The sequence below is a fragment of the Podarcis melisellensis genome (genome assembly GCF_964234715.1).
Source record: "Podarcis melisellensis genome assembly, chromosome: 7".
Classification (NCBI taxonomy): Eukaryota; Metazoa; Chordata; class Lepidosauria; order Squamata; family Lacertidae; genus Podarcis; species Podarcis melisellensis.
Window position 1 is genome coordinate 86968330 of NC_138539.1, and position 20610 is coordinate 86988939.

Consider the following 20610-nt stretch of genomic DNA (forward strand, 5'->3'; position numbering starts at 1 on the left):
GGGGCAGTCGAGGGTGGGTGCTGGGGGGCGGGAAACAGGGGCGCAGCTATGCAGGCCGGCTGCCCCACTCACTCACTCACCACGCTTCTCAACAAACACGGGGCAGGCGCCACGCAGCACATGCACACACCCGAACACCGGGGGCTGCTCGATGCCTGGTCGAGCCGGGGGTCCCTCTAGCCTACTTCTGCTTTCTGCACCTGGCACTGCAGATTCGGACCCAGGATATCCGCCATCCTGGCTACTTGGGAGGCTTTCAACGAAAATGCCAGGGGTTGGAACTGATCTCTTCTGCGAGCAGGGGGTGAGTTTTCCCGCCCTGGGGGCCCTTCTCAGAGCCTCGCTCCCATCCCAGCAAGACCCCTTCCTCCCATTCCGATGTCAAATCCAAGGAAAGAAAAGGTGAGTCCTCCCACTGGCCTTCGACCAGCTCACACTCCTGTTTCCTGCAGCCACACCAAGATGTTCCTTCTTTGGTGCAGCAAACAAATCGAGGAGAAAAATCCCCACCCCCCAAAAAACTAGGAAAGGAGTATGTTGATTTATATAGGTGGGTTCAAGGCACCAGGAAGTAATGAAAGAGGAAAATAAGCAATCAAAATGCAGGAAGAGGGATACTCGATTTATAAACAACATTAACACACCACTTCCAATCTTACCAATTTCAAGCTTACTAGCAAATGAAAAGATGATCTATACTTTTACCGGGGAAGGGAGTGCCATAGTTGTGACACAGCCCCTCTAGAGGCTTTCAGTCTTAGACATCTTGATGTCTAGAAAAGGCTTCCTTGCAGGTCCTTTTCTTGCTTTTCCAAAGCTCCCCCTTCACATTGCTTTTCCTTCCTCAGTTCCCTCATATACCAAAACTGGTATGTGCAATCCAACTTCTGGAATCTCACCACACAACTTGTGACTCGCCAAGCCAAACCCAGGTTACTAGCTATATTTCTTTGACAAACCTCCTGTTTTTGCTACTTGCCTAGGGCTGGAGGAAGGAGAAAGTGTGTCTAATATCTGGCAGCCCACAGGTTGGCGGACTATGTATGACTTGGTGAGCCACAATTGGGCAGATCCAGACTCTGTTTTTCCTTAAATTAAATCACAAGCTTTTAAGACAGCATTCATTATAAAAATGCAAATGAATGATAGTCTTTCAGTAATAATAATGAAAATGAGGAGTCTGGGAAGTATAACAGTATTTCTCTGTATATGCCAATGATTGTCTCTTATTAAATTTGGATTCATTGTGTGCAACACAAACTCTGGACTTCAAAATAAAATTAACCATCCTGCTTTCTTTATTCGTATCAGAAATATTGCCCTATGCATGTGTGCATGCAGAATCACCCTATGCAGAAAATCTTGTTACAAAGAATACAGTTTCTATAATAATAGCATTGGTAGTTAATAGTATTGGTTTTGAGATCCATTTGAAAAATTACACAATTCCAAGAACAATTACAAAAAGATAATTACTCCCCCCTCCAAATCCTTGTATCTTATGCCATAGTTCAAACACGTTTTGAGTACCAGTAATTTCCTGCTGTTTTCTTCTCCTCCTCCCCATTTCTATTTTGTGGGATAAGTCAGGAGAAACAGTATGAAGAACTAACCCTTCAAGGCACATAGTTTCCCAATGTCTATCCTATGCAAGGAATAGTTGCATGCATTTCTTGTGTCAACAGAGACTATGGCTTAGTTATTACTAGGGTTGTAAACTAATGTCTAGGTTGCACTACTTTGGACAGTATTTGGGGGCTCACATGATTAAATGCTCTCCAATTTTCAAAATCACCACATGCAGAAAACTAGTATATCAGTGAGTACTATTCTAGCCTGGCCTTTTTCTGACATCTACTTTTTTTCTGTGTGTAAGCATTACATTTAAAACAAAACAAAACTGAGGAGCATTCCGTAATGTCAGCCCCACTTGTAAAATGAACTGATACACCTTAGACAGAGGTTTACCATCCTGGAATCCGTCAGAAAGAAGGGTGGAATCTAAATTCAATCTATCAATAATGCTGGGAGTAGACCTACGTTTTCCCCATACTGTTGAATTCAAAAGGTTCCTAATACTTTGAGCAGAATCTGTATAATCATAGCTTTTATTGCTTTTATTTCATTTTGGATGTTTTGTTGTTGTTACAATGTTGTATGATGTCTTGGAATGAGTCATCCTTAAAGGTAGAGTATAACTATATTATACAAACTTGTGGGTTGGAATACAGATGTCTTTACAGAGGCATTGTGGACTCTCCTTACGCTGTATGGAATTGCACTGCTGATAATCTCCTCATAAAGCTTCTGTTTCTCCCCCTTTCTAAATATATTTCTAAGCCTCTCCTGAGCCTGCATATATTTCTTGTTCCAGTTCTGCATCAGACATTTTGTTTCATGCTTCAATCCTCTTTTATGCCTGACTTGCTTGTTTACATATTTCTTCCTCATTTGAAGCTATTGGCCTCAGTTTGTCATGTCGGGCATCTTTATTAAATTGATCATTGGTACTAATATGTACTCTCCCCCTCATGCCATGCCTCAGTTCAGTGCAAAACTAATCTCATCTCTGATGTAAATTGAAGTCGCTTAGGTGTGTGGAGGTGGTGGCCATGTGTGTGTAATACAGCTGTTTTGCAATAAAACTTGTCAACCAATCATTTAAAAAATCCTGACTACATTTAGATTGTATATTCTTTGATTTTCAGATATTGCTGACTTTGCCATTGTTTCAGAAATTAGTATATAAAATATAATAGTCCTCATCCTACATCTCTCTTTCTGTTCAACATGTCTGTGAAGCTACTGGATAAGATTTGGATTTAGGTGGATTTAACTGGAGAGTAAGGTCACAATGAGAGATTGATGGAATTTGAGCTGCCCAACTGTAAGCATAACCAGTAGCCTAGAAAAGATCACACAGCTATCTAGACCACGTCCTTATGCAGTTAACATCTAAACCTTGTTGTCACTGAGGTGGCAAAGCTGTGACTAGGCTGTACTCGTTTGGGTGTGTTGTTCTGCTTTTAAATTTGAGACTCACTTGACTAAACCTTCCTCCATACAACAGCAACAAGAAATCCCTGCAAATGAAAAGCAAGCATGCCAAGTGAGAAAGTTAGACTAGAATCCTTATCCCTAATATTTAATTTTGTGTGAGGGTGGATTTTGTTTTATATGGAGGAGCATTCCTTCAAATGAGCCCCAAGCCAGCTCTCTGCAGCCCAGACACAGCTTGGCCAACACAGGTCTTCCCCCCCCTTCCCCCTCCCCTTACTTATTCTCTGGCTATTCTGAGGACTAAATGTAGACAAATTAATTGAAGCTGAATGCAGACAAGACAGAGGTAATGATGGTTGGCAGAGGGGATAAGGACACTCATTAGAGAGGATGTTCAGCCTCCCCAGGTCACACAGGTTCATAGCTATAGAGCGCTCTAGGGGTTGCTATTGCACCTGAATGTTCATTTTGTAGGAATGCTTTTGGAAAGGGTTGTGTACCCTAGACAGTTCAGAATTTAAAGAAGAATGGCTTTTTCCCCAGCCGGAACTCACTGGAACTCAGTTCCTGCACCTCTTGGGTGAGCGCCATTGCCATTATAAGAGAACAAGGGTGAGCTCCAGCACTTCTTCTTCTTCTTTTTTTTTAATAGTAATACAGTGGTACCTCGGGTTAAGAACTTAATTCATTCTGGAGGTCCGTTCTTAACCTGAAACTGCCACTGTGCGATTTCTGTTCTCATCCTGAAGCAAAGTTCTTAACCTGAGGTATTATTTCTGGGTTAGCAGAGTCTGTAACCTGAAGCGTCTGTAACCCAAGGTACCACTGTAGTAATAAAAAAGTATTGCAAAAATAAATATTCCTAAACTCAAGTGATCTTCTAAGGTGTGGAGTTCCATAACCTGGGAATTATCTCTGATTTTTGCTGATGTTTGAATTCTATCCCAGGAGAATATTCCCATGTAGATTGAAAACTGGTTATGAAGTGCTTATAGTCCTGTTTATATGAACCGGCTTGCAGTCAGTGTGCTACTTAAAAGCATTTGACCCCCTAAATTGTGCATACATCTTTGTAAATATAGTTCTCAGTGCGGTGGTGAGCCTGTGTCTGAGCTACACCAGCTTCAGACTACGGGCTCACAAAAGGCCTGCAAGCTGCAATCCTTTCCCACTAGAGCCATGGGAGTTTTGTTACTGACTTCAGTAATATTAATATTCCACCTCTGTAATCAGAAGATGTCAGTTCTGGTTAAAACTGGCTTCTATTAAGTACTTGGGAAGCTGAAATTATGAGCTGGTTCTTGTGCATTATGTTTTGATGGATTGTTAAAGCCCAAATTACTTATTTCCACTGCTGGAGGTCATGTTGTGCTTTTGGACAGCCCTGTAGCTGGCCAGTGTGCTGCCAACGCCATTTATTCTTTACCAATTTATTTGTTGATTTATCTTGCATTTGCCTCTGTAAATAAAAACTTGGTCCTTTCTACAGGGTGAGAAATGTTCTGCATTAATTTCTTTAAAACGAGTACAGTAATTTTCCCATAGCAATTCCCCTCCCTTTTCAACCCTTATAGTTGCAATGCTAATATAATTTCCATATCATCCATGGTTCTTGATATCTAGTAGAATTTAATAATTCCTTAAAGCATTTTTCAGCTTACAAAAAGTACAAGACTCCTTCCTGACAAGCAAATAATAGTAATAATCAGTCACTTTGTAGCTGTTCCCCTCTATTTCATGACTGATTTTATCCTTTGATTCTGCTTTCAACAATGATATATGTTAGATGTCATGACCTTACTAGGTGGCTATAGGCAGGTCACCTATCTCCAACTTAGCAACCTTATAGGGTTGTTGTAAAATTACCAAAGAAATGTGTTTTTGTTGTTGTTGCATACCAATGAGACCGTATAAATGCTAACTGGTGGTAGTGGCTCTTCTTATTTACTTTTAAAATCTCTACAACATAGATGGCTATCATGAGGCCTATGTAGAACCCAATTTCTAGTTGGGCAAGAATAAATAATGCAGACAGATGTAGATTCAGATAATGAATTTGTTCATCTTCTAGCAATTCTCACTGTTTAGATGACCTTAAGCTTTTCCCATCCAACAGAAGCATTATTCATGCAGAGAATGATGGCGCCAAGGAAATGCAGAAGTGTATACAGTTATAGAAACTCACACGGGTATTGGGGATGGCAAGAAACAGGCTCCCTCCTTCAGAATTTAGCACAGTTTTGAGGGCAGTAGATGCATATACAATGTTCACATTTGAGTTACCTGCATAAATAAGGGATTGGCAGTGTGTGGGTGTGTGGGTGTGTGTGGGTGTGTGTGTATAAGAGAGAGACTTAGGCCTGATTCATAAGTACCGATAGCAAGGTTGCATCCACCAATAGTCATATTATCATGGTGAAGGATGTTTATCAATAATGGGAACGATCCCATTTTTGCTTCCCCTCCCCCCATCATTTAGAACATTTTTCATGCCAGCATCTGTGGACCCCAGAGAACTCTGGCATGAAAATGTTAGATATAAAGCAATTTATACAGTTGCAGCAGCAACCTGGACAATGCAGCTATGACACAATGGCTTGGGCAGCAACCCTGCTGCTACTGGTTCATGTGAATCAGGATTAAGATGTGACTGTTGCTGGAATTGATGCTGGACAGTAAATAGCCTTTGGCTGTGTATGTTACAGGCTATTAGAAATTCTGCTCGAAGGCATCACCATTAAGTGCTTAATTGTACCATCAATGGATTTTTTGCTTCCTCATTTAGTGACAGATATTTTTTAACCTGGTTTTCCACTGCCAAAAGAGCACTGCCAGGCATATATAGGTTTTGAGCCTACATGCCAATCATCCTTCCTTCTGCCAAAACAGAACTAAGCTTTTTCAGCTGTTTCCATAGAAAAGCAAATCTTATTTTTTCCAGCGATCAAATTTAAGATCTTTCCTTGAGGGAATCTTCCAAAGCTATTTCAACTTGACTTTAATGAATATTATTTTGGGATGGGACATTACTTGCTCAGAAATCCAAACCTTGGACTACTATCACAGTCTCAGAAAGCATGGGCAGAAAATGAAATCTCTGTAAGTGAAAAGAGAGCTATAGGAGAAGCTGGTGTGGGTTAGAATGCAGGCATCATCATAAAAGCACAGAGAAATCCTGGGGGAATTGTTGTGAGCCTCCTCCTGCTGAAATTGCCGTCTTGCCATTTTCTGTCAAACATGCGGCTGCACTAAGAAGACTATGAGGGTGACAAGTGCAATCTAGTCTTGCTTACCAATTTGTATCAGCCACTTCAAGACTAAGCCCATCAAACTAGACATGCCACACAACACTATGAAACTAGCAATTGTGTTAATGTCTCTCTTTTTTGAAGTAAATAGCAGGCATGGGAGGGAAGGTGATCTAGGTCAGGGATCAGCAGGGAAGGCTTTGCCATTGGTTGGATCCCAGTCTGGATCTAGCGCATGCTCCTACCATTATTGGTGCCTCTAAATCTAGAAAAACAAAACCATGCTTGCAATTGGCAGCTGAATTAATGGTGTCATTGTTTGGTCTGGCCTTCAACAGAGAATAACTGAATTTAGTGAGACGTAATTCTCAATAGGATTGTATTATAAAATTATATTATTTTTATTATTTATAAAATAATATTTGTATACCTCTCTTCATGAAAAAATATCGAAGCAGCTTACAACAAGTTCACATAAAAACATTTGAAACCATGTAAAAGATTAAAATCGGAGGTCAACTATTACAGATAGAAACTTTAACTTATCTCAGAATAAGTCCTATTTTGCCTAGGCTTTTAAAAGCTATTTTTTTGTTCATTTGAATTTCCTCAGCTCTTGTTTTCATATGCCTTTATACTATTGTTTTACTGGGTTTGTGTTGCATTTTTATTTTAATGAGCCTGATGAGCATGGGACGATGCAGTGAACAGCAAAAGTTCAGATCAAGACAAGCAGAAAATAGCCTGTTTCCATGGTTCTGCCCTTGAAATATTAGTCCTTCTCCTGAAAAAAAGCCCCTAAAGCTTTATGTCAAATGGTGAAACCCGGCAATCCTACCACCACCCTAATAGTACACTCTCAATCCACACGCTCCATCCATTTCTATGTCACCTAATGGGTTTTGCTCACCACCTGAGCTGTACAAAAGGATGACCAAGCTTAATGTGTCAAAATGAGAAAACAACCCTAGGCTGGTTCATGGTTCATGCTGGCACCGTGTTATGCTGTGCCATTGCACCCATACAGCTGTCCTTACACTTGACCCTGAAGGCCTAAAATAAAAACTGCTGCCTCAGAAGAGAGATTTGGAGGTGTTCTTAAGTTGAGACATATACAACCCTCATGGGCTTTAAGAACCTACACTGAAAATGAGAAACAATAGGAGCTGCAATTTGATAATTGTTACTGAAGCCTAAGAAAAACAGTTTGTAAGGTAAACACAAGGACAGAAAAATACATTTTCACTTACACCAACAAAAGAAAGGAAAGTGCAGCTACAATTCAATCAATGGGATAAGAACCATAGACTTTAATAAATTATTCAAATGCATCCAAACTTTCAGATGAACAAGCTGAACCACAGTAATCACCGTCGCCAAGGTCATGTATGAAAATTCCTCTGAAACAATATTAAGGTTATATCCAACCTTAGCCATAACTCAGAGTAGACCATCTGAAATTAACGGACACAACTCATTTAAGTTAATTAATTCCAATGGGTTTTCTCAGAATAGAATTTAGTTAGATACAGTCCTTAATGTTTTACTACAAAATTAAATTGCTCCTACAGAGAAATAAAACACGCATGTGTTAAAAACATAATAGCAAGCTTGGCTGGACTAAACCAAAGGTCCATTGAGTCCAGAACCACAGCAACCAACCAGATACCACAAAGCAGGACAAGAAGTAAATAGCCCTTTGCTGGTTTTCTTGTATTCAGAGGGGCATTGCCTCTGAACACAAAGGTCCTAGTAAGCTAATCACCAGCATACAAGTGCTATATTAACTAGGCTGCAAACATACACACATTTTACATAGGAGCAAATCCTTGACTGAACAGGGATTCAATCTTAATTCTGAGTAAAATAGGTAATAAGGGACACCTAGCTACATTAAATGAATTCAAATCTCCAGGGCCTGATGAGCTACACCCACAGGTACTAAAGGAGCTTGTAGATATAATACTGGAGCCTCTGTCCATAACCTTTGAGAATTTCTGGAGAATAGGTGAGGTCCCTGCAGACTGGAGGCAGGCGAATGTCCTCATCTTCAAAAAGAAAACCCAATGTAACTACCAGCATGTCAGCTTGATATCAATACCAGGAAAGGTCCTAGAATAGATAGTGAAACAGAAGGTCTGTGGACACTTAGAAAAAGATGCTGTGATTACTAAGACCCAGCATAGGTTTCTCAAAAATAAGTCATGCCAGATGAATCTCATTTCCTTTTTCTTTCTGTCTCTCTCTCTATATATACACACACACACAAAGAGAGGGAGAGAGAGAGAGAGAGAGAGAGAGAGAGAGAGAGAGAGAGAGAGAGAGAGAGAGAGAGAGAGTTACAACCTTGTTGGATCAGGATAATGCTATGGATGTAATATATCTTGATTTCAGTATATTTTTGTGGCAACACTGGTAAAATGTGAGCTGGACAAGATAACTGTTAGGTGGAATTGTAGCTTATTGACCAACTGAGTGCTCACTAATGGTTCCTCATCCTAGAAAAAGATGACATGTGGGGTGCTGCAGAGTTCTGTCCTGGGCCTGTTGTTGTTCAATGTGTTTATAAGTGATTTGGGAAAAGCAGCTGAGGGATTCTCATCAGATTTGCAGACGACAACAAACTGGGACAGGCACCTAATGCGGCAGAATACAGATTTGGGATTCAATATAACCTTCACCAATTGGAGATCTGGACCCAAACTAACAGAATGACAGCCTTTCCTCAAATACAGGGAGCAGGGACAGAAGAGCCACACTCTTTATCTTTTGTGCCATCCCCCTTAACTACTTATTTTATAAAGCTTGGGAGCATTAGTTGGCTAGAATTAGGGATAAGGTGGAAAGGGGTATGTAGCTTGTGGCTTTCATAAAGGAATTGCCTACCTTTTATCATTATTATCATCATCAACAACATATATTTATATGCTGCCTTCTTTCCTGGCAGGTTCATATGAGGAAACACAGTCTTTCAGAAAGCTTGAACCTAAGCTGTGTAGGGGTTTATAACTTTGAATTGCATCCAGAAACAGACTGGTAGTCAGTGGAGCAGTTCTAAGGAGTGAGCTGTGTGCTTCCTACAACCAGACCCGGTCAACAATGTGGTTTCAGCTCTTTGGGCCAGTTGAAGTTTCTGAGCACTTTTCAAAGGCAGCCCATCGCAGTAATCCAAATGGGATGTAAGTAAGTCATGAGTCACTGTGGCCAAATCAGATGTCTCAAGGACAAATCAAACATCTTCCATACATTTGGACATTTGGACAACCAATCAGGATTGTGAAACTTCTACTCATCTGCTATTGACAACTGTCTATTTTACAGCCTGTTTTTAGTCTAGGAGTGTCTGGCATATTGACTGGGTTTGGATACAGGTCAGGAGGTGTGTTTGTACAACCCAAAAAGTTCCACTGGGTTGTTCAGAAACTAAACTCATCTTTTTTCTTACATCAGATGTTTAGTTTTCTCAAGTTTGGGTGATAACCTTCCAAATGAAACTCAAGAAGAAGCCAATATGCCTGTTCTCTTCCTGAGTTTGCACAGTTTCCTTTTCCTTGCCTCTACCAATGTCATTGGTGTATCAGCTAAAAACGCAGTGATAACACTTCACTGTCAACTTTCATTATTTCTTTGCTGACAGATATTTAAGCTAGAGAACCAGGAAACAAGATTGGAATGAAGCCCATGCAGAGGTGAGAAATAGCAAGCGCTGCAAGGAAGGACAAGCAAGAGCGGAAACCAGAGGGCTCTGAGAGATTGGGGGAGAAGAGGAGGCAAGGGACACATATAGATGCACAATAGGAAAAGAAGTAGCTGTTAAAGGTAATCCATCAGGATGACCAAGGCTGATATAGTCCTGAAGCAAGGTCTGAACCCAGGTGGGAATGAATTTAGATAGACAACCACCCAGGGTGTGAAAAATAAATGGTCTAAAGCAGGAATGTGGAACCTGCAACCATCCAGATATTGTTGAGCTTTAACTCCCATCACCCCTGATGGACTATGGTGGATGGACAAGTAGAAGTTGGAAGACCAACAACATCTGAAGAGCCACAGATTTCCAATCCCTGTTGAAGCAGACAGGGTGAGTAGAAGTCTGTGGTTGAGGACAGTTGTGACCGGGGTGGGCAGAGGCAGAGAGGTAAATGAAAAGAGGGTGGCTTGGTCTTTTGAGCTCCTGAGGGGAGGGTTTCAGAAGGGTAGGAAAAGAGGAGGGAGACACTGCCCCCTGCAAGTCTCAAACAGCACTACAGTAGTCCTATTCCAGGCCAGCTGGAGTTCTGAAGAGCAGCACTCATGTTAGGCCTGGAGGCGGAGGTGTTAAAAGGCAACATCTCTCTCTCTCTCTCTCTCTCTCTCTCTCTCTCTCTCTCTCTCTCTCTCTCTCGTGTGTGTGTGTGTGTGTGTGTGTGTGTGCTATAATTAAATGTACATATTTAAATATATTATATTGCCACAGTCGCTCTGGGGACCATTTTAATTAACATTTCTTAAAAACTAAAACATTGCTTAGAATTCTGAGGCCATTAATTATAGTGACACATTTATGGATCTTAACAGCCTGCAGTTCCATGAGGAGATGCTGTGAACAAGAAACAAAGAAAATGGGACTCTCCCACCCAAAAAATGATGCTGTAAAAACTTATTCTACTTGTAGGTGTCTGATAACAAGTCCCTTGTTCAAATCTTACCTTAGCCCACTTAGGCAGGCTAAAGAGCTACCAAGGTGAACGTAGACAATTATTATCTCACCTTTAGCTTCTCCACTACAGTACAAGGACAGAAATACTGAACTACCTTGTTGTCCTGAGGATCACTGGATAAATTATGTGCAGCACTTCCAGCACTCTAAAAAGCACTCTATAATGCTAAGCATTAGGACTGCGGTTCCTAGGAGATTAAAAGAAATAATTACTCCACAGAATCTTAAAGAATGCCAAAATTTCCTATCATTTCTTGAAATTTGATGCTGCAATAATTCATTGCACTTCCGTGGCTGGGCTAAAAAGTAGATGCACTTGTTATCAGAGTACATGAATCAATAGCTATTTCCATATATGTTTAAGGGCAGCCATATAACCCTAGGTCACTCACAGCAGCACATGAGTGGTTGGCAGGGAGTACAGTTCCCAAAAAGAAGGAAGGAACTGAGCTGACAAGACTCAACACATCTGAGCTATAGATAGGTTTGCACATTTCATCTCACAAGAGGAGGGCCTCTGAATCATAGCTTTAAATTATGGCACCATTTCTATTTCACAGCTTACACTTACATGAGAATAAGCCCCATTGAATTCAAACTTACTTCCAAGTAGGCATAAATAGGACAGTTATTATACTGCAACTCTCTACTTCTGGCAAATTGATCTATTTCTATGCAATGTACTAGCTCAGATTCATTTAAAAACAAAGAAAGGAGAATTATCACAGAGATGAAGCATCCCATATGCCTTTGTGTTGTATCTTTAAGGGGAAGACAAAGCATCCTTCCGAATGTGTGCATTTATTGCTGTGTACAATATAATTGAATATAAGCATCTCAAACAAATTGCATGTGTTCTTTTTCAATAGAGCAGTAGTTCCCAACTGGTGGTCTATGGACCCCAGAGGGTCCACATAGCCCACCCAAGGGGTCTGTAGCACCATTCACATAACAAAAACTATCATAGATCAACATTTTCAAAAGTAGGGAGTCCATGGCTTGGCTTTTGAAAAGCAGGGGGTTCACAGTACTTAGCTAATTGGGAACCACAGGGTATCAGTTAGCACTGACGTGCTTCACCCATCATGCTAAACTGTAGTTTGCAGGATTGTGGATGCGCAGCCTGGCCCACATGTGGCTTTCCTCTGCTCACATGGGTGCTGCATGCAGTGCAAATGAGCCATGGTATGGCTTGCGGTTGTCTGCAAACTGAGGTTGCAGTTATCCAGATCAGTGGTATGGCAGAAATAGGTTATTTTGTTTCATTTTGGTATGAACAGAAACCAATATGGGTCTGAGCCACCGAGGGAACAGGATTATGGAGATAGACACAGTCTTGACTCATTGTGTCTGGAGTCACCAGGAACAAGGGGCAGGTCTAACTTTCACTCACTGGAGGCTCCACTCAGTGGTGTCCCCAAGTACATCTGTTTGCTTTCTCTCAAATAAGCAAATGGCTACCATGAACTAAAGTGCTTTAGCACTACATGTATTGCAATGAGAACCAAATCTGCCTCTCTGTCTCTGGATGACCTGGGTCCCAATGAGAAGGATCCCACAGGTAAGTGCAATGTGTAGGTCATCTCTCCACAACACCCCATACCCCAACATGTATACAAGGTTCTTTAAAACACACAATTTCTTCACTGACATATATTTACTTTGTTTATAAAAATATACCACCCACTCCAGCAACCTACCCAAATCCAGCAGGGTTTTCAGAAATGATTCAGCTGGACCTGTGCCTCTGTGAGAAATGCACCTTTTGACACAGAGAATCGTGGTTGGAAACATAAGTAGACATGCAAAGGTACCCTGCTTCGATGTGGCATGAGCTTCTTCATAAAGGTTTTGTCAGAAACACAAAATGAATATTATGACCTGCGCACTAATTTGATCTGGGAACATCTGGATTTATGTATACAGCATTGAAGGAGGTGGATGTGCTTCTACATTTTGGCCTGCCACATATAGATATTTTTTCTTTCCCTTGGGGAATACACAGTGTTTCAGGAAGTAATATCTTTCACAGAATTGTGAGGATGAAGTCTCTCCCAGGAAGGGGAGGACGAAAGGGAGGAGACAGTCATAAATGACTAGAGAGAGAGGACAAAAGCAACATGAGAAAGGTGGGGAGGGAATAATGGGTGGACAGCAAGAGAGAGAGAGAGGCAGTAGGACACACTGCCTGAGAGCATGAGAGCATCATGTGTAAGACTGGTGGTGGTGCAAACTCAAGAGAAACAAACAGCATGGAAGAGAAAGAAACAGGTGATTGGTCTGGAGGACACACCAGGGAGGGGAAGGGGAAAGAGATACCAGAGAGAGAGAAATTGTCCCACAGTTTGCTACTTATGGAGTGGAATTCCCTGAGTTAGAATTTACCAGTCAAAACATTTGTAACAGGTCACTAATGGACTAGGATCAAAGAAGCTTCCCCCTGCAAATAAGATTGTTATTTGGCACACCCTGGAAATCTCCCATTCTGCTGAAAGAGAGGATGAATTTCTCACAAAGGTTAGCAAAAGAACCACTAAGTCCAAAGTCGTAGGTTGCCTTTGAGCCTGATCCTGGAAAATGTAATTCAAAGGAATAATGAAGGCTTACATGAGGAAATTTTACTGAAAATTTTAACCTAAAGAACAAAGCAGTCTAGAGGTGTCTGACTGTCAAGAAACACACTTCCCTGATATTTCCTCCCCATATATTCTAATTGACATTATTCTGAGTTATACCATTGGTACATCTTGACCAGCACAGTTTATTCTGACTGCAGGAGACTGCTCTTGACTGGAAATGCTAGGGACTCAAACTGGGACTTCACTTCATGAATACAAAAAGCTTGTGTTCTGTCCCTGAGCTAATGGACCTGCTCACCCTTCAGAGTTACTTAATTCACATTGGAGGCTGGTCCCCAAACAGGAGTGGGGCACTGTGCCAACAACCTGTCTGCCTCCACCTGCCTCCTTTTTACCTAATATCAGTCAAAGGGCGGCTTTGCCTGTCACTGGCATCCCCTTCCGCCCTAACATTGCCAATGGTCACCAGCCACCACTGTTAATTCATCCACATAAAGGCACCTGGAAGTTCAGTTTGAGGCATAGCGACTAGAATGATGTCTGGTGGACTGGATTCAACACTTCCTGAACATACCAGAAAAAATGGATTGATCATCCTCAAGCTGTACAAGGTTCCATTTTGTTTCCATAAACAAAGATAACTGAAATGTGAGGGACTGCGGCTCATGAAATCTTTGAAGCAAGAGGGAGGGAGAAGGAGAAGTACTATCAGCAGTCCAGGAGATGAGTGAGGACTTCTGTGCTTTCTGTAACATCATTTCCACCCCTTGCCTACCAGAAGTAGAATTTTATACAGAATAAACAAATCTGTGGAATTTGACCAATCTGCACAATATATCCAGGTTCCAGAATTCATCTTTCCTCATAACAGATTTTTTTAAAAAGCTCAGAGTCCTTGGGTGTGTGACATGTTTTCCATTTTTCTGCTCTGCACACCACAGGGCACAAATTGAAACAAGATGGCATGACATGTAGTTCAGCTCCATCTCACTTCCTCTACTGAAAGTCTATAGTTCTATTTTTAGAGGCTTGGCCTGGATTTCAGAGACAAAACACTGCAGGATCACACATTCCATTTGTGAAAGCAGCATCTAAGCCCAACAGCCCACCCCAAGTGATACTGTTAAAACATCAACAACAGAAGACGCACAAATCCCAAATGAAACAATTGCAGTTATTGTATTATTTTCTTTAATCTACTATATAGGTTAAATGAACTGTGGTGTATTCCATCTTTCATAAACCTGTGAGGAAGTGTGATATAGGAAAATAAAAATATATTTCCACCTCAACTCTAATATTTACTCAGACACATCCCATTCTTCAAAAGGGATTTTTCCAAGTATTATGACAGCAGTCAAAAAATGAATGTGAACATCTCAAAGCATATAGCTAATGCTCTGCTTGTTCACCACAAAGAGACACAATAAAAAGAACAATCTGTATTGATTGACCAGGATTAACTTTCTCTTTGCTTTATATTTGTATATTTAATTGTATAACCACAGCTGCTGCATTTCCTTTATTTATTTCTCATAATAGTTGTTAAGGAATGAATGCTTGTATCTGAGAGTAGAAGTTAATCAATAATACATATATGCATGGTTCTACATTGAACCCATTAGAATACTACAACTTATGAACCTCCTGATTTAATTTCTACTATAAAATAAATGTTTGGCATAAGTTACAGAAAATGCAGAGCTGCTGCCAAACAAGCAGCCCTGTGTCAAAATCTCCCACACCCCATTCATAATAGGATGTTCAATTCAGTTTCTGCCCTGGCATTTCTTGGCCTTGGCCAGCAGAGTCCTTGCTGGGCAGCAGAGGCGAGGCAATGAATGGTCAGCATTATGGCATCAGGGCATGAACTAGATGTTCATCTAACAGGGGAGGACTCAACATGGGGCTACTTTCTTGAGCAACATGTGTGTGTTTACATCACATCTAGTTTTGCTCTCAGGTAAGCTAACTATGCCCAGTTCCAGCCAAAATACACTTCCCATCCATTTCAGTGAAGAAATTAAGGCATCCTTAAATCTCTCCTATTCACATCAATGGAAATTAAAAGCACTTGACCTTTTAACCCCTTCTAGAGATGGGGTTGGCTATATGGCTTTTGTTTTCATACTAGAGTGACTGTGGCCCACGAAGGTGTATTAGATTTCCACAGCCAAATGGATATATATACCCAGGAGTTAATAGTTAAGGTATAAATTAATATCTGTAAAGATCAGACTGGATCAGACTGAGATCGATCTAGACCAGCAGTCTTTGGAAGAATCACTGCAACCACCAAGCACAAAGTGGCCTACCAGAAATTGGCAGTTGCCTGGAAAGTTCGTATTAAAAAGGAATTGGTTGTAGTTCAAGTTCATCCTGTCCAAAAAGGAACTAGTTTCACTTAAAGTTCATAATTTACAAAATGAACTAGGTTAGTCCAGGCTCACAAAAAGTTCATCCTTAGCATGCATGCGTGCGCACACAGAGCGCATTCAGAAAGGTACAAGCTCCTCTGCTTGTATAGGGTGCAAAACTAAATTAGGATCCACACACAAGTAATAAGACATCTCACAGACAGAAGACTGACAGGTGAAGTTTTGCCCATAATTGTATTTTCATATTAGAAAATGCTTACCCTGTTTAATTGTTGCCTGTCACACTACTGTTAAAGGCACACGGCATCATTCTCTTTGACCCTGTACCTCTTTCTGCATGCTGCTCCTATTGGAAGACCTCACATCTCTTCAGCAGGGAAGCCTTGGGAAATGCCTCACATTCATTTCTTCCACATTCCCATTTAGTAACATGGATTGACTAGGAATCCTTAGCAATAGCAGTGCCTCTGTATCTCCCTAAAAAGCCTTAGAACACTGCCTCCATGTTTGCTTTCTAACTTTCTTTATAGAGATCCAATATACCATATTTTCCCATGTATAACGCCCCCATGTATAAGATTCCCCCTATTTTTGGGGACTCAAAATTAAGAAAATGTACTATGCACTATCCGTGTATAAAATGATCCCTTATTTTAAACTTCAAAAAATTAGGAAAAAAATATAGTCTTATACGCGGAAAAATACAGTACTTACTTCTTTTTTAAAAAAAGAAAGCTAAGAGTCCGGCCCTCCTGTTGGGCTGGGCTTAGGGGAATTAATGTGAAGATGAACTAGAAATCATTCAAAGTTTTGGTTTTAAAATGAATGATTCAAAATGAACTTAATTCTTCTGGCAATTATGGGGACTACTTTCAGGTATAGTTCAGAGATTTTTGAACAACAAAGAATGTTCAACGACTGGTTCATTTCAAGAACTGGAAACTGGACTGTGCTCCACCGTTGGACCCCAAGGTTCCTTTTGGACAATTTTGTTGTAGAAGACTGTAGTTTGCCATAATTGGAAGTAATTTTACAATAGGTCATAATGCACTTATAAAGCATGTTGGCAGCGTCACTAACAAAAATATTCAAAATTCCACCCTTTTCCATATTGCGGATCTCTGTATTTCTTTAACCTCTTCACAAATTTAAAGAAAGCACATATTCCAACTTTTAAAAAAAAGAATGCTAACCATACACAATCATATTGATAATATGGCACGATTTATAATCAATACAAGGAATCCAAGTATTTTGTAATTTTCAGCACAGACAGTGAAGATCAAACGTTTGAACCAAAATTTTAACTACCATTTCCCCACAACTGAGTAACAGCTAACTAGATAGCCATAAAAAATCTCACTGGAGAATATAAGAAAGCCCTGCTGGATCTCAACAAGGAGCCATCTAGTCCAGATTTTAACCACTGGCTAGGCAGGTTAGTATTGATGGGCCATCCTCCATGTATTTGTCTATCCCTTTCTAATAAAGCCATCTAAGGCAGAAACTTTCACCACATATTGTAGCAATAAATTCTTTATATTAATTATGCATTATGCACATTATGCATTATGTGAAGTGGACGGTTGGCTGGGCTTTTTTTTTTTTTTTGGCAATCATGAATCTACTGTCCATTAGTGTCCATGGTAGAAAAAATGATGAGAGGCAGGTACAATCTATTTGCTGTTAGTTCTTTTATTCTGTCCTTAGTTTCTAAGAGGTTAGGCGCAAATTCAGTTTTGCGTCTATAAATGTATTGACTTCCTTTAAAACAAAATGGACGAAGTGGATACACCTTTGGGTTATTTTTGCCACCCCAAACACAGATACACATGCCCAAGAAAGACACATAACTTTTTATATTAAAATAAAACCCTGCTTACCACCAGAATGGCATTAAAGTGGTCACTCTTCACCTTCTGCACTTGAATGCAAGATGCTGGCACTTGTAATAATCCTGCCCCCTTGGAAAGGTTTCCGGCATCTCCATTGGGCATCAAGTTGTTATTGCTAGGCCCAACACCCAGAGATGCCCTGTACAAATAGGTGTGCGTAAGCTTCCCCATGCCTGCAACCTCAACCATCTCTGGTGTAAAATGAGAACTTGGGAGCATGCGCACATTGTAGCGATACTTTTCATACTCATCTGTGGGGCAGCAGCAGCAGCAGCTGCATGTGGGACTAGTCCTACAGTGAAAAAGTCGAATGGCAAGAAGGAAGATTAGAAAGCCAAGGAAGACAAAGGAAAGGCAAGCTAGACCAATGATCAAGTAAAAGTTCAAGCTGGACAGCTGCTGCCCACGTGCTTCCAAGCTGTCATCAAAGTCCGGGAGCGCTTGTGGGAGAGAGTCAGCCAGCAGGATGCCCAGGGTCACGGAGGAGGAGAGGGGAGGCTCCCCACTGTCCTTTACCAAGACCACAACCTTGTGCTTGATGGGGTCACTAGACCTCATGGAGCGACTAGTCCTGACCTCTCCAGCATTGGGTGAAACTCGAAACAAACTGCTGTCGGAAGACTGCAAGAGGTGATAAGAAAGCCAGGCGTTCTGCCCACTGTCTGGGTCGTGGGCCACTACCTTGGCCACCAGGTAGTCAGCATCTGCCAAGCGGGGAACAATTTCTACCGCCACTGAGCCATTCCTGACCCCTGGGTACAAGATGATTGGGGCATTGTCATTCTGGTCAAGGATGGTAATGCTGACTATGAAGGCGGAAGCCAGGGCTGGAGAGCCATTGTCCTTGGCCTCCACTTGAAAATGGAAGCTCTGGAGTTGCTCAAAGTCAAAAATGCCCTTTGCATAGACAATTCCACTTTCTGCATCAATGGCCAAATAGCTGGTTAAGGAGCTGCCTTGGATGTCAATGTCCCTGAGTAGGTAGGAGACCCGACCATTCTCCCCCAGGTCTGGATCAGAGGCTGACACATGAAAAAGGGACACCCCAGGCTTGTTGTTCTCCGTTACGGAAACTTCACGCATCTGGTTGAGGAACTTAGGGGGATTGTCGTTCACATCCGCAATGTGCACCCGCAGAGTCTTCTGAGTGGCGATGGGAGGGGAGCCCAGATCAGAGGCAGTGACAGTGATATTGTATTCGCTGACCCGTTCCCGATCTAGAAGGCCGCTGGTGACCACACTATAGTAACTATCAAAAGAGGACTTGAGTTGGAAGGGGATGTTGGTGGGGATCTGGCAGATGACTTTCCCATTCTCTCCAGGATCTTCATCGGTGATGCTCAGGAGCGCTATCACTGTGCCCAGAGAGGAATCCTCTGGGATGGGGCTAGAAAGAGAAGTAACAGTGATCTCCGGAGCATTGTTCTTCACATCAATTATTTCCACCAGCAGCTTGGCTACAGTGGACATACCAAAGACCCCTTTATCTCTTGCTTCAATGAACATCTCCAGGAGGGGCTTCCGGGCGCCTAAACTCCCACTTACTCTTATCTCCCCGGTCTGGGGGTTGATGTGGAACATCTTCTGGAGCTCAGCAGGGGTGCTGTTGCTGAAGGCATACCGGACCTCCCCGTTCTGACCTTCATCTAAGTCCGTGGCGTGCACCTGAGTGACCAGGGTGCCATTGGGGGAGTTTTCAGAGACGCTGGCCCTGTAGACGGAATGCTCGAAGGCGGGGGCGTTGTCATTGGTGTCAAGGACGGTGACCACGACCTGGGCGTCTCCGGACCTCTGGGGCGTCCCTCCATCTTTGGCTGTGACCACAAGCCTGTGCGTGGCTTGCTGCTCGCGGTCCAAGGGCTTCTCCAGCACCAATTCCGGATACCTGCTGCCGTCCCCGCGCGTTTGCATTTCCAGTCGGAAAAGCTCGTTGGGGCTCAGCGTGTAGCTCTGCACGCCGTTGATGCCTTCGTCGGGGTCCTGGGCGTTGGGCAGGGTGAAGCGAGCTCCCGGCGCCAGGAACTCGGCCACGTTCAAATGGTACTCGTCTAGCGGGAAGATGGGGGCATTGTCGTTCACGTCCAGTATTTTAAACTGCATTTTATAAAGCTCCAAGGGGTTTTCGAGCACCAGTTCGTAATTCAGAGAGCAGGTAGGTTTCAGCGCGCAGATCTGCTCCCGGTCGATGGGCTCCTTGACAGACAAAGCTCCGGTGCTTGCATCGAGGCTAAAATATTGCTTGCTGGAGCTGGTGATCATGCGGAATTTCCGGGAGGGAAGCGTCGCGGCCACGATGCCCAGATCCTGCGCTAGGTTCCCGACAGGCGTGCCGGGCTCCGTTTCTTCGGGGATGGAGTACTCTACTTGTCCATTGACGGTGTAGAAAATAAGGCAGCACACCATTAAATAGACCCGCATTCTTCTATCCCTGGCTTCCCCCTCAGCTCCCTGCAGACCGAGCCAACAGTACCATAATCCCACGTTCTCAGCAAATTTGCTGCGGCGGCTGCAGCCGAGCGCACCGGAGCAGCAGCAGCCAGAGACCCGCTGGCTACGAGGCGCGGGGAGAGCAGGCGCGGCTCTTCTTCTTCTTCTTCCAGGCGCCGGCCGAAGTCATGGCTCGCCCGCCCGCTTCCCTTGTGCTGAGCCAGCGAGAGCGAGCCCTGCGCGGAGGCAGCCGCTGCCTTTGGCTCGGGATGAGCTCATGGGGGGGGCGAGGGGGAGAAGCGCTCCTATTGCAGACGCGGGGGGCGCCTCGCTGGAGCACAGCGCCGCCTAGGGGCCCGCGCGCGCGCCGCAGCCTCCCCAGCC

General features: G+C 42.6%; 1 protein-coding gene across 5 annotated transcripts in view; it reads right to left on the reverse strand.

Annotated features, from left to right (window-relative positions):
* The window catches only part of LOC309373494 (protocadherin alpha-C2-like), a 181751-nt gene that overhangs the window by 54307 nt on the left and 106834 nt on the right, over nucleotides 1-20610 (reverse strand). The window contains exon 1 of one of the 5 annotated variants that reach the window (XM_081917749.1): nucleotides 17788-20521. The exons of the other annotated variants lie outside the window; for them this stretch is intronic. Within the exon in view, the coding sequence (XP_081773875.1) occupies nucleotides 17788-20217 (2430 nt within the window). The 5' untranslated portion in view covers nucleotides 20218-20521. Of the gene's footprint in view, nucleotides 1-17787; nucleotides 20522-20610 lie in introns of those variants that run through there. 5 annotated transcript variants of the gene reach the window in all.